The following is a 13,202-nucleotide window of genomic DNA, read 5'->3' as shown; positions in this document are numbered from 1 at the left end:
TAGGAACTTACTTCACAGTCAATGCAGAACCAAAACACATCCAGCGATTAGAAGGATGCCACTGCCTACCTTTAGATATACCGTAAATCTGAACTCAGCCATCACTAGTGATACCTGCATCTCTCATTCACAGAGCTCTTCCCTCCTAGTTCTTTGCCTATAGATGAACTTAGAGTGACCAGTCTCAACTCTACCACATCAGTGAGGCATCCCTAGCAACAGTCTGAAATGCAGACGAGCCAATCTAATGGAATGTAGACAGCAGAACCAGCAGCCCACTCCCCATCACTCCTCCCAGCCATACACTTCTGCTGCTTTGCCACTGCTAACTCAAGCAGTCATAAGACCCCTTAGTAAGCTAATTCAATTTCATGAACTAGCAGAAAAGCAACTCAGCAGCAGCAAAACCATTTTTTTATTCCAGGGGAACAAGTTCAGTTGTCTCAACGAAATGCAAACAAACTCTACAGGCAGTATCAATGCAATAAATTTTATCCAACAGGTCTAAAATTTTGGCACTTCCCACCACAGTGAATGTTAACAAAGAAATATACTCCAGATGATTGCAGACTTCTCGCATGTTGAGAATGTCCCTATATAATTAAGTATGCTCTTATCTGTGACCCATTATTGTAGTTATACTACCATTTAAAATCTCAATCTTCACATTCATATTTTACAAAGAACTGTAGACCTAGATCTTAATTTCAGAAAAACAAATCTGGAAAAAAAAAAAAAATTTGAAGCTGAAGCCTTATAAAAAAGAACTAACTAACTTTTATAAGGTGTGACAAGACCTCCTTGAAAAAAGAAACATCTTTTTTGCACTTTTTAGCTCTTCACCATAACTCAGATTTGTTTCTTAACACTTCAGTGACATGCAAGACAAAAAAGTCTGAAGTTCAAAAAAATAAAGACAGTAAAGCATTCAGAAACGCCTAGCACAGTTCAGCAGCTGAGCAACGTGATCCAGAACAGAATTCAGTGTACATAAACATAAGCCAATCAAGCCAGTCAACTCAGACTGCGATGACATCTGCTTCATGTATCATTGTAATTCTTCCCTAAGTGGAAGCAATGCACAGTACTGACTTTACGCTCAAAGGACATGCATGCATTTAACAAGCAGAAATATCCCAGCCTCTTCCGGTGCACAACCCTTCTATCTTTCAAAATTACAAAGCATCTACCTCGAACATCCTTCAGATACAGACACCCAGCAGTTTTTATCCGAAGCTCTCATCTTCTAACATGTACATGTGCCAAAACACACACTGAAAGCTGAAAACTCCCACAGCTCTGATCATTTCTTTGTTAGTTGTGGTAACAGTAGAGTAACAATTCTCCGTATACAAACAATAAAAGAAGTGTTCTGCATTATTGTAGCACTTTAGGTAAAGCGACTGGAAAACTGTAATTGTTGTGCTAACTCCCTCATAAACTTCCATTGTTTCTGTTTTGATAATGAGGGAGACAGAGCATGTAGAACTTTCTTTTCAAGCTGACCGTTAATCTGATGTAATTGGGCTTTTGCATAAGAGAGACACTCAACTCGACAAAAAAATCAATCCAAGCTGCTGGTCTTCAGCTATTTACTCAGACTATTCATCGGCCACCCGTCGTGCCCAGCTCAGTACTACAGACACTTTTCAAACCATTTGTAAATTAAACATTTGCAGGTTATAGAAAGACATAAAATTCTCATTACCTTCCCCCCCTGGTCTTGGAAGAAACCATCCCACTTTTTCAGTAGAGATATCACGACAGAATTGTCATGATACTTGATTAAAAAATAAGGCAAGGCTGTAACCCCCTCTTTCTGGCAAAGTTCATCATATGCTTTCTGAATTGCTTGAATCTGAAAGAAAAAAGACAACTGTAACTAACAGTTAACAATCTTACACAGAACCACAGAAAGTGTTTTAGTACCTGGGAAGGCTAAGCTCACTCAAACTTAGAACATCAGCGCATTTAGAAGTTTTAAAGCCCATTATGGCCACAACAACTGACACTGAAAATTCAGCTGCAAAACTGGCATCCATCAATGCAGATTTAAACAGGGGCATTATTACTGCCACAAACTGATCTACCAATAGAAATTAAAACAAGATAAAAATCTCATTCTCATAGTCACAGTAGCTTAGTAAGAAAGTAAATCTGTCCCTCTATTATTAGCAAAAGAATGGAGTCCCATTCATTTTATTTTGTTACATGTATTTTCAGTGTTTAGTTGAAACTCTGTCTTTGGATCATGACAGGTATTTTTACACTATTTATTACTACAGAACTAACGAGGGACTTCCGAGGAGGGAACTAAGCATTTTTCACTGAAAAAAAGCAGATTTTCTCATTGATCATTATGCCTCTAAAAAGCCATTCAAGGTTTTGCATTAACTTCTGTCAAGCAAAAAGGCACAGGTGGGCAAGTTGATTTTTTTCTGTCCTTTTGCCTTGTAATATGAAAGAAACTACAAAAAAATGTTAACCTTTCTCCTAAAAATCTTCCCTATCCAGTTCTTTTTCTAGTCCAATCATGCATTTTGTTAACGACTTAGCTCTCCCAGGGCATGCCTCTTTAAAAAGCTTCTCAAAAATATAATAAGTTTCAAAAACATAGCCATATATTCAATAAGCTGTATATAAAAACTAAAATTAACACAACCACCTCTTCAAGAATTGTTTGACACATCTGCATCTAAATTAATAAAGCTGAAATGATATCAACCTGACAGATTTTATACAATAACAAGAAAAGAGGTAAATGAAAAACCCACATGGAAATAAGAAAAGCTAACATTTTAAAAGAAGTTAGAATCTCAAATTAATTCAGTGTGAGTTAACAAAAATATTATGGCTTACAGCCTACAAACCTCTCAGTGCTACAGACTTCATAACATTTAGTATTCTGAATACCTGACTTAACGGGAGTCTGTCACCAAGACACACTGGTTTCTGAATTACATGTATTCCATCAGGGAAGCAGAGAGCAGGGTAGCAAAACCAGTAATAGAAATGATACTTTTTTAAATCCTGGAAAAAAAAATTGTGAAATTAGATAATAAAAATATAAATCAAAGTAAATTATAGTTTGGAACAGTAATCATAATTGATGGTTGATGATGGCAGCAGCATTTTTTAAAGAATACATCCTAAAATTTACATCTGTACATGAGAATGGCTTATCAGTTCTTTTAAAAATGTTTTCAGACATTTTAAGATGTCTGAGAATGATCCTGATAACATTACTACATTAATACTAATACAGTATTTCTCCTAAAAGAAGCCATTCCATCACTTCCACTAGAATGCCCTAAGTATGAGACATACTATCATTACTCACTGCAAATGTCAGCAGCAGGAACCTGTTCAAGAGCATAGGGTTTTCAAGAGCAGCGCCAGATTTTATTGATTCCCATATCTGTCATTGATTGTGGGGACAAGAGGGAAGAGAAAGGGCAGAGAAACAAAATACCAAGTTAGCATGAGAACAGTTGCAGAAACCTTTATTTCTTCCAGCCGCCTTCAAAATAATGAAATTAATATTCCCAGTAATCCACTGTGATCTTTTCCTAACTAATCTCATCCATGCTATTGTCTATGCCAAAAGGATTCTAACAGTAGGACATAGACATGCACTCTCTAACACAAAAAAACATGGAAGCTGGGGAACAAGAGGAGCATTAGTTGACAGATCAAGCATGAAGCATGAAATAAAACAAAACAAACCTCATTAGGAACAGTCCCTCATGTAAATCAACTACTAACACTAGCACAACACAGAAAATACTGTGATATTAATATAGCCTTTTACTGTACTCTTATCTTTTTCATTCAAGGGATCTATAGATACTAGACAGGTGAATAAGCTACTAGGAAATTCAACCAAAAAAACAGAGACTTGCAAGAAGGCAGGCATGTCAGTGAGACCAGAAGCTATAATACTTCTAAGAGGCAGACCTGTTGATCTTTCTCAATTAAAAAAAAAAAAACAAAAACTACAAAAGCAAAATAATACAAGAGTGAATAAAGCATTCTGACCTTCCCAGTTTCCCTAAAGATAGATGTTGCATCGTACCTACTACTGGCAAGGAAGTACTAGGCCACAGGAACACAAAAAAATCATAGCCTTGAGTGAAGATACACACGAAAACTCTGCTACTCTAAGCCAGCAGGCAGAAAATCAGTCTAATTAAAGGAATCATGGACTGATCAAAGTGAAGCATCTCAAGAAGAAAAAGGTTGCCTTAGTTTTATTTTCACTTCTCCCCACACCGTGACATTTAATTTAGTTACAGTGCAAGCAGACTAGCCCCTTCTTTGGGCAGCCACCTTTTTCTTGCTTTATCTCAGTCTTCTGGAAGTTCTGGAGCTTCGCCACTGCTTTGTCACACAGATGTATTGCAGTAATCTAAAGTTTAAACCAGGCACTTGCTGGTTTCTGGGTGTCAAGACAAATTTTTAAAATGTACTCTACAGAAATCAAGTCACTGGCAGCTCCAACAGCACTGCTAAGCTTAAAACGTAGCCTAGTAGAACACTGAATGAAGTCCTCCAAGTATAGTTAGCTACTTATTACTCTTGCAAAGGACAGTAAAAAGCAAACATCAAGCTATTCCTTCCAGAATAAGTTAAATCCTGAGGCTAATATATGGGTGAGTACAGACAGTATCTCCACTATTTGGGGCAAAGACTATAAAGCATTTTACCGGCTATTTCCAAACCCTTTCTACCAGTTTATCTGCTTTTTAACCTTACCTCATTTGCTTCTTTTTCCAGAAGTGATTTCTTATCACAAGATTTAAAAGTCTCAAAAGTGTTGGTATTATACAATGTTCCAAAAACAGGACAGCAACGTGCTGGTATTGAAGCATTCCTGAATGAAAGAAAGAAACCTCTGGGAATTGGATGCTAACGCCTTTAACAGGATCAGCAGTACTAGCAGCAGCCTTCCCATGGTGTAAGGTTGCCCTGAAATTGTCAGACGATGAGGTACAATAACAAAAGTTAATGACAGTTCTAATCAAAACTTTTTATGATCATAATGCTTTATGGAACATGGATTAGTATAAGAACCTGTGCAAACACACACCCACATTGTGACTTCAGAAATACATCAGGCTCTGTATTGTCTCTAAGCAACGTGGCATTAAATCACAGACTGAAAAATTAAAAATCCTGTTCAAATCTAAACTATCGATGACAAATGTGATTTTCACTAAGAAAACATTATTAAGACTGAAATTCAAATGTCACTATTTCATTCACAGAAAGAGTTACTCAGTTAAAATTCTATATTTAAAAAACATCCCAAGGGAAACCAAAAGACTGAACAGCTTTTATAGTTTGTAACACCATTAGCTGGAGAAGCTGCTGTTTGCTAACACAGTATTTATTTTTCCCCCTTTTTGAATGTAAATTAGGTAAAAACCCTACAAGATTCCCTTAATTTATAGATCTGATTTATGTCATTGTATGTTTCTGACCACTGCTAAAACACAAATACAGCAAATGTTTAAGTTACATAATAAATACACATGATGTAGTTTCCAAAAATCTTTAAAGCTAAAAGGGAACTCTTCATGATCATCTAAACTGACTACCTAAAGTACAGAAACAGAAGTACAGAAAATTACTACAGTAGAAGGAATAATTAAACACTACATAAACGGACCTTTAACATTTTTTGTCATCACATTTGAGAGTTCAAATACCATAGTACCATTCATTTTTTTCCTAATCTGTAATTCCTGTTCCAAATATCACAGCTTTCTTCCAACTGCATTTTACTGCATATGATTTCAGTATCATACCTAACAGTTCTTACATAAGAATTAATGGAATAATATCTCCTACGAAATCATCGCAAAATGCACAAAGCCTCACTAGGCTCCTAACATCCTGACCAAGCAAGGTAGAGAAAGTCACTTCTGTGATTTACAACTTTATAATCCGTGATTTTAGAACAAACAAGACAATCACTATGAAGACATCTGTTCCTATGCTAGCTATACTGAGGCATTTGCTGGAAATTAAAACCATACGGAAGAAATGTTTTCCCTCTCACGTCATTTTTGCTGTGTACACTGACCAGCTTTGGTTTACCTTTCACCTTGGGGGTAAAGGAAAAAGTACGAAACTCCAATCATAAAGGTTAAATACTTTGAAAGACATTACAATGTAACAACTAGGGATTGTAAAAAGTATTTTGAGATCCTAATTGTAATGATGAATCCTCAGTAAATAAAGATCCAAGAACAAATTTGACCAGAAGTCAGAAATATCTTTCCTTACGCAGAAGAGCTGAAGAAATGGGGAAAAAAAGGTATTTTATATAAACTTATATACAAACAGTGAGTGAAATTGATATTTAGCAGCACATTCTAAACCTGGCCCTTCAGATGAATATACTATTTCAGACACAGGGAGTTCATGTTTGCAACTCAAAGCAGTCTCTCCATTGTTTTAAAGTTCATGAAAACGTGTATTTATTTTCATGTAGCATTTGTCCAGGTAATATTATATATCAAAGCATTGCTGTTAGGCAATGAAAGCGTCTTCCCACACGAATTAAGGTAAACCACAGTACATACTTACATATCAAAGGCACTAAACTCCAATGTCAAGCGAGCTGGCAAACCCAAAGGATCTCCTGCACAAAAAGCAGCAACATGCTTCTTTTAAACTGCAATACTTACATTAATTACTTTCTTTTTGCTAACATGAGTTATAAATTACCCACAGATACACCAGAATTCACAGCTCATAAGCTGTGTTTTCTAGTGTTTCAGCAAAATACCTAACACGTGTTACACAAATACTTAGAGGAATGACAGGAGAAACCCAAACTACCAAGCAAGACGCTCAGTTTCTACCTACCATTGTAGTAGTATCCTTTGATAACTTTTGGGGTCTCATCCAATCGGTATTCATTGAGTTTCTTCTGGGTTAGTTCGTGCCAGAATCCTGCATCCAGGGCACTACTGAAGGGAGCAAACTGCAGCTTTGAGATTCCAGGATCTACAGGATGGTGCACCTCACTACTGGCAGTTGCCATGATTTTAGTTAATGATCGCTGTTAAGCAGAATTCTGTAAAAGCAGATATGCCTGGTAAGTGTACGCTCCATTGGCCATATTGCTCGTGACTACGCCCAAGCTTCTTTCTAATACATTTTGTTCAGTTAAAGTGTAGAAAGCCTTACTCCTCTGAATGTCTTAAGTAATTTCAATTTTTAAATTCATCTGTCAGAGGTCCTTTCAGTCCAAGCAAAGGCCTTCCAATTTCTTGTATGTAAAATTACGGAAGGCCAGTATATATTCTGTTTGGCCAGGCTGCCAAGAAGGATCCGATTTACTGACAGACATTCCACTATTTCTCTTGTTACTTAGGGTACTACATCTGAACTATGTACTTCTGAGCTATACCTTGTGTTGTGCTGCCACAGTTAAAAATAACAAAACGCTAAACACTCTATCTGCATTCCTTCTGTTATCTACATAACCGTCTAAAAGCCTGTTAGTATTATTTCAGTTCTGATGGCATTTAAAATCCAAACTAACATTTCATCTAGCTAGGTCTTCACTCTCAACCTGTGGTGGGAAACCAACACTCATAAGGCTTTTACAAATTAACAAGTAAAGCTAGCAAAGGTAAACTAAACCCAAGAAAAGTCTTACAGCCAGTGAAGGGCAAAGCCAGAAACAAAACCTAGAACTTCCATAACAGTTGCACTTGCCATCAGAAAGTCAATGTGATGTACAAGTCTTGATTATTTTAAGTTTTGGGTTTATTGTTTTTGGTTGTTTGTTTGTTTGCTTTAAGTAACCCAAATCACTGCTCCATATTGGCTGAATGGTACTCCTATAAGCACATAGTCTTCAATTCACAACACTTAACAAATTTCGGAATTTTAAACTCTACCCCAGAATGAGGATTATACCATCTAAAGTGCGCTATCATAAGCCTCTACTCCAATTCGGCGTTAACAGTCCCCTTGCTCACATTAGCAACAGCATTCATTTCACTATGAGGTGATTCAGCTCAATCTGCTTATTTTCTTGAAAAGCCATCAAATAAACATGTTGCCCTCAAGCACCTCCTTTAGGTACTGCTGGTATTCTTCTTCATGTCTACACCTACACATATTAAGATGTAAGTTTCAGAGACACAGTCCATGACACAGACTATTCAAATATATACCTGGGGGAGAGAAGGTCCTCCTATAGGCACCCCATTCTGTCTTCGACTATCTAGCTACGATAAGCATAAATGTTGCAAACTCCACACAAAGACATGAACATATGATCATATCTTTTTATCACAACACATCCATCTACCAAGTTAGTAACTGCTGTTTTCTAAGACCAGAAGGGAGATCAACAGCTATGTACTTAGGTTTTGTTTGCAACGCTTACCAAACCAACCATTTGAACTCAAACAATCTTGAAATGATTCCTTCAACAAACTAATCTTTAAATGTTCTAGTTTGCACAACATAATCCCATGCGATTGCCTTTTGTTACTGATCCTCTGCAATACCCGTTCCCTTTGCACATGGATCAATGGTAGGATTTTACATACAGAAAAGTCACAATAAGGTTCCCAGCAGAGTTATATTATCTGACACCCATCTAAACAGACGCACTACAGTTTTGCTGTACGGTAGCTTGGACTGAATTGAACAGTTTCAAGTTTATTGTCCTGTGAAGTCACTTGTGCAACAGCAACAGACCTTACATGCTTTTCTTTTGTGCTTTTTGGAACAAGGGGAAGGAAAGAAGAGGTGGTTTTAATTTCTTAATAACTGCCAAATAGCCAGCTCTTCTCTGAGAGAATTTCTCAAATGTGTCAATGTGAGAAAGATACAGTTACGCTTTTCCTTACACAACGCTCCCTTAAAAAGTCTTCAGTGAAATCCAGCTATGTTTATTTTACGCAGTTTACCTCCTTCTTCTACTGTAAGTGCTTTCTTTACTTGCTGGTAGGTTGTGGAATGTGACTTTTTGGGTATAGGTTTGAGGTTTTCCATATTTTTTGTGACAAAAGCTATATATTTCAGTTCTGTCATGCTGTCTTGCTTTAACTTGCACATTGCAAACACACCATTTTGTGTGTGTGTGTGTCCCTGTTTTGTTTTTTGGGTTTTTTTTTCCTTAATTTTTAACAGCAGCTGGAATTTGCGGTAGTGTGAATTTTGATAGTTTGCTTGAAAAACCTCTCAAATCTCTTTCCATTAGCATGAAAAAAAATCAGTCAGTTTCTTGAACCTTTGCAAGTAGTAGAACTATAAACAGCAGAACTAAATGCATGGATTTTCTGACCATTTTTTATGCACCTCTTGTTGTGTGTGTAAAATGTAGCAGTAGTCGCATAAATTAGCAAACATTTAGCTATTACTACTACACAGGTCTTAACCCTCACAAATTTTTTTGTTTTGCAACTCCATGTCACAGAAAGCTCATTATAAAACAGGCAAACAATTGTTTGTCATATAGATATTAGCAATAACAGAGTCAGATTACATGGTACTTGCTGCCTAGTCAACATCAATCCATGAAGTCCCCCCTTCACTTTTTTTCAGAAGTGTGGGAAGGTATTACTTAACACTTTTTTTTTTCCTATTAATAGCAAAAAGCGATATAAAGTTGCTAGCTTTCTTGCCAGACAAGCTCTTCTAAAAATAGAAGTTTACTCACTTTTAAGTTAAACATTTCACCAGTGTAAATACTACTTGGTGGGCAATAAAAACTTCTCCTATACCCTGGAGAACTAACCATTAAAAAAGTTGATCTCTTTTTCAACCTTTGGAACACGCAAAGTATTCACTTTGCTTTTTTTGTTGCTGTTGTTAAAAAACGTACATGACATACCCAACACTAAAGTATTCTGTCAAACACTTTAAGTGACCAAGAAGCCAGCTGACAGTACCTAGCAGTACCTAACACTGAAAATACCAGCCTAAAACCATCCGCTGGGAATGAATTTTAACACCCTACTTATCTTCATTATTACTGTACCTAAAGAGTTATTTTTATAAAACTGAAGGAATAAAACCAGGAGCCTCACTATACTACGCACATGCAAACAGAGAAGCATATATAATCACTTCAAATGTATTGACAGTGAAAATATTCTTTAATGTACTTTGATGTAAATATTCGCTTACTAGCTTTCTTAACGTAAGATCAGTAAGCCAAGGTAAACTTGTGCAATAAATTTTAGAATACTGAAATAAAAGCTGAAATATATACCTTTTGTAGAACTTGCACACAGAAACTCACAGTCTCTAGTAGTAGTAACAGGCACTAGAACATAATAAATTAAGACAGCAAAAAAAAAAAAAAAAGACATTCAAAAACTTTAAATGTGTAGAGCAAACTCCAAGTTTCCAAAGAGCCCAGGTGAAAAGCACGCTTGAAGTGAAAAGATTTACCAGTATGCTTTGGACACTCCTAAGTTCTGTGAGCTGTAGGAAATTTAACAAGATTAATTGGCAAGGATAACCCAAAGTAAAGATGTGCTATCACTAGCGTGAGCTCTAGCACCTGTTCTTAAATACGCAGGTATTTAAAACTGATCTAACAGGGGAATATATTAAGTGAAAAACACATCGGAGCTTTTAATAATATTTGTCTTCCCTTTGACAGACATTGGAAAAGTACGATTAACAGTTCAACAGCCTTTAAAATTACAACGAAGCAACAGGTTTTAAAACAAACTCACATAACACCCGAAAAGCTACACTTTTACTACAGAACGCTTTATTCTGTGGCCCACAGTCGGTACTTGGAAGAGCTTCTCTGGGAGGAAGGAGATTACTGCTTCCCACCACACTTCCAGAAAAGCTGCTTCTCGCCTAAGGCCCGCTACCAAGCCCCCTCTCGGGGCAAGGCAAGCCCTCCCTGTTTCCAGTAAGATCGCCGGCAGCAAGCGGCGGCCCTCAGCGCCCGGGGCCAGCAGCTCCCTCCTCCGCGCTCCCCGGCCGCGGGGCTCCTCGGGCCAGCACCGCACCGCCCGCACCACGCGACTGCGGCCCCAGCTCCCGCCACGCAGCCCGCGGCGGGCCGGCCCCAGCGACCCGAGGCCGCGGGACACACCGACCTCGCGGGGCGCGGGGGCGAAGCGGGAACCCGACGGCAGCGGGAGCCTGAGGGAGGGCAGCCCCCCCGCAACCGGCACGCGCAGGGACCGCTCACCGGCTACGCCGCTCGCTACTTCCTGCGTTGCCTGGCGGCACGGTGAAGTGACGTCATCCCGCCTCCGCCACGTGATCGGGCGGGGGAGGGGAGCGGCGCGGTCGGTTGGTTCTGCCTGAGGCGGCACCGGTCCGGTCCGGCCGTCGCTGAGGCGAACCCCGCGGCGGGGCGGGATGTGGGGGGCGCCCGCCTGAGGGGAGAGTTCGGCCGCTGTGGCGCAATGGCCCGCCCGCGCGCCGCCCTCCCCTCAGCGCCCCGCCGCGCTCCCCGCGTGCCGTCAGCGCGCGCCGCCCGCGCTGCGCCCCGCCCCGCCCCCGCAGGCCGTGTGTGAGGAGAGGGGCGAGGCGCGCTCCTGGCACCGGTGGAGAGTGAAGCAGAACGGACTGAAAACTGCCCGCTGCGAGGGTCTGCGCGGGGGTGAATGCGGCCCCGGTGTTGCAGTAACAAAGCATTCGGTGTGAGCGAGCAGCGCGTCCCCGCAACTGTGGGAAGCGGCCATGTTGGAGCCGAGTTGTGGAAGCGCAGCTGGCGGGCCAGGTGTGACCGCTCCCCTCTACCCCTGTGACTGTGTCTGGTGTCTCCGGGTTTGTGTCCCCCCTCCAGCTTCCCCAGTACAAGAGAGGGAACGCATGCTGGCGGGAGGCCGGCAGAGGGTCACCGAAGCGGCCCACGGGCTGGAGCAGGCGGCCTGAGGCTGGGAGAGCTGGGTCTGATTCGTCTGGAGAAAACAAGGCTAAAGGGGAATCAGTGGAAGCCTTACGTAACCTAAAATGGAGAAGGTGGAGGCAGATTCTCAGAGATGCACAGCAAAAAGCAGGAAGGAAAATGGTACGTGTCGAAGGAAAATTCCAGATTAATATATAGAGAGAAATTTGCCTAATGTGGCGGGTTAAGCACTGGAATAGTGTCCTAGAGAGACTCTGTGATCTCCATCCTTGGGGACTTGACTGCGCAAGCCTCTGAGCAACGTGATCTAACTTCGATGTTAGCTCTGCTTTGAGCCTGAGGTCAGACTAGATGGCATCCAGAAACCCAGCCTAAATTTTTTAATGAGCCTATATTGATTTTTGCAGATCTGGAATACAAAACAAAGTATGTTTTCTACAAAGAGCATTGCCTCTTTAGATAGTTTGTGTCATTTACTTATCAGGGAAAACAAATTTGCCAGAGCTGCCTTCTATTTTGGAGCACACAACACGTCAGTAACACCCATATGGCAGAAACCGCCCGCAAAATTGAGAGTAAGCCTTGGGGGAAAAGCCGCCAGTCAGATAAGGGTAGGGTCACACAAAGACAGTTGTGCAGGCAGCATTAGGGGAATTTTTAAATTGCTGATAATTACACAAATTTAGACCTGGATAGTTTGGATAGAGGCCCTTGCTGTGGAGCATGGGCCAGATAGACCTTCCAGGAATTTCACAAATAAACCAAAATGGAACAAACTCAGGAAGTTTGCTATAGATGCTATACCTTGATTCTAACTGCATTACATCCCTGAAACTCTACAGTTCCCCATTCTGCATGCCACTCACTTTTTTGGTATTGGTAATACCTTTACTCTGTTGGACACTTCATAACTCAGTGCTGCTGTTTATTTCCCCGAGGCTGGAAAAGACTTTATCACTTTTTGGTCTTTGTATTCTCTTTTTACATGAAATATAAAAGGAACATTGATGACATCCCATCAAAATAGGTGGAACGTTGTTACTCAGTCTCCATAGAACCATAACCTAGCTTAGATTCATAGTCTTGGAACATTTCCAGTTTCATAACATGGTTTATGAAACAGCTGTCAGCACGCAACATAGGTCATGAGAAATAAGACTGATAAAGGGCAGAGGGATGCTCTTCTGTGAGCCCACATCACCTTACTATCTCAACTAGACATGTTGTACCTGAAAATAAATCAGACCCTAGGAGTTAGATTTCTGCACAACAGTTGTAGCTTCAGGGAAATGGGAGATGCATCTGGTAGGCTTGCAGTCTTGGACTATGGTTTTTCATACAG

General features: G+C 40.1%; 1 protein-coding gene and 1 long non-coding RNA gene across 6 annotated transcripts in view; one reads left to right on the top strand and one right to left on the bottom strand.

The window, feature by feature from the left end:
• The window catches only part of ATG7 (autophagy related 7), a 128,475-nt gene extending 117,117 nt beyond the window's left edge, over positions 1 to 11,358 (bottom strand). For 2 of the 3 annotated variants that reach the window (XM_075432420.1, XM_075432421.1), the window contains exons 1-8: positions 11,195 to 11,358; positions 10,250 to 10,303; positions 6,877 to 7,087; positions 6,595 to 6,649; positions 4,756 to 4,873; positions 3,341 to 3,418; positions 2,914 to 3,030; positions 1,709 to 1,858 (exon numbers count right to left, since the gene is read on the bottom strand). In XM_075432420.1, coding sequence (XP_075288535.1) covers positions 1,709 to 1,858; positions 2,914 to 3,030; positions 3,341 to 3,418; positions 4,756 to 4,873; positions 6,595 to 6,649; positions 6,877 to 7,054 — 696 coding nt within the window. In that variant the 5' untranslated portion in view covers positions 7,055 to 7,087; positions 10,250 to 10,303; positions 11,195 to 11,358. The remainder of the gene's footprint in view (positions 1 to 1,708; positions 1,859 to 2,913; positions 3,031 to 3,340; positions 3,419 to 4,755; positions 4,874 to 6,594; positions 6,650 to 6,876; positions 7,088 to 10,249; positions 10,304 to 11,194) is intronic. The other variant, XM_075432422.1, reaches the window with a different exon arrangement.
• Positions 11,359 to 11,504: 146 nt separating this feature from the next.
• The window catches only part of LOC142362720 (uncharacterized), a 135,913-nt gene continuing 134,215 nt past the window's right edge, over positions 11,505 to 13,202 (top strand). For all 3 annotated transcript variants that reach the window (XR_012765246.1, XR_012765247.1, XR_012765244.1), the window contains exon 1: positions 11,505 to 12,022. This is a non-coding gene — a long non-coding RNA (uncharacterized LOC142362720). The remainder of the gene's footprint in view (positions 12,023 to 13,202) is intronic.

The sequence above is a fragment of the Opisthocomus hoazin genome, chromosome 11 (assembly GCF_030867145.1).
Source record: "Opisthocomus hoazin isolate bOpiHoa1 chromosome 11, bOpiHoa1.hap1, whole genome shotgun sequence".
Classification (NCBI taxonomy): domain Eukaryota; kingdom Metazoa; phylum Chordata; class Aves; order Opisthocomiformes; family Opisthocomidae; genus Opisthocomus; species Opisthocomus hoazin.
The sequence above is the reverse complement of the archived record's forward strand: the minus strand, read 5'-3'. Positions and strand labels throughout refer to the sequence as shown.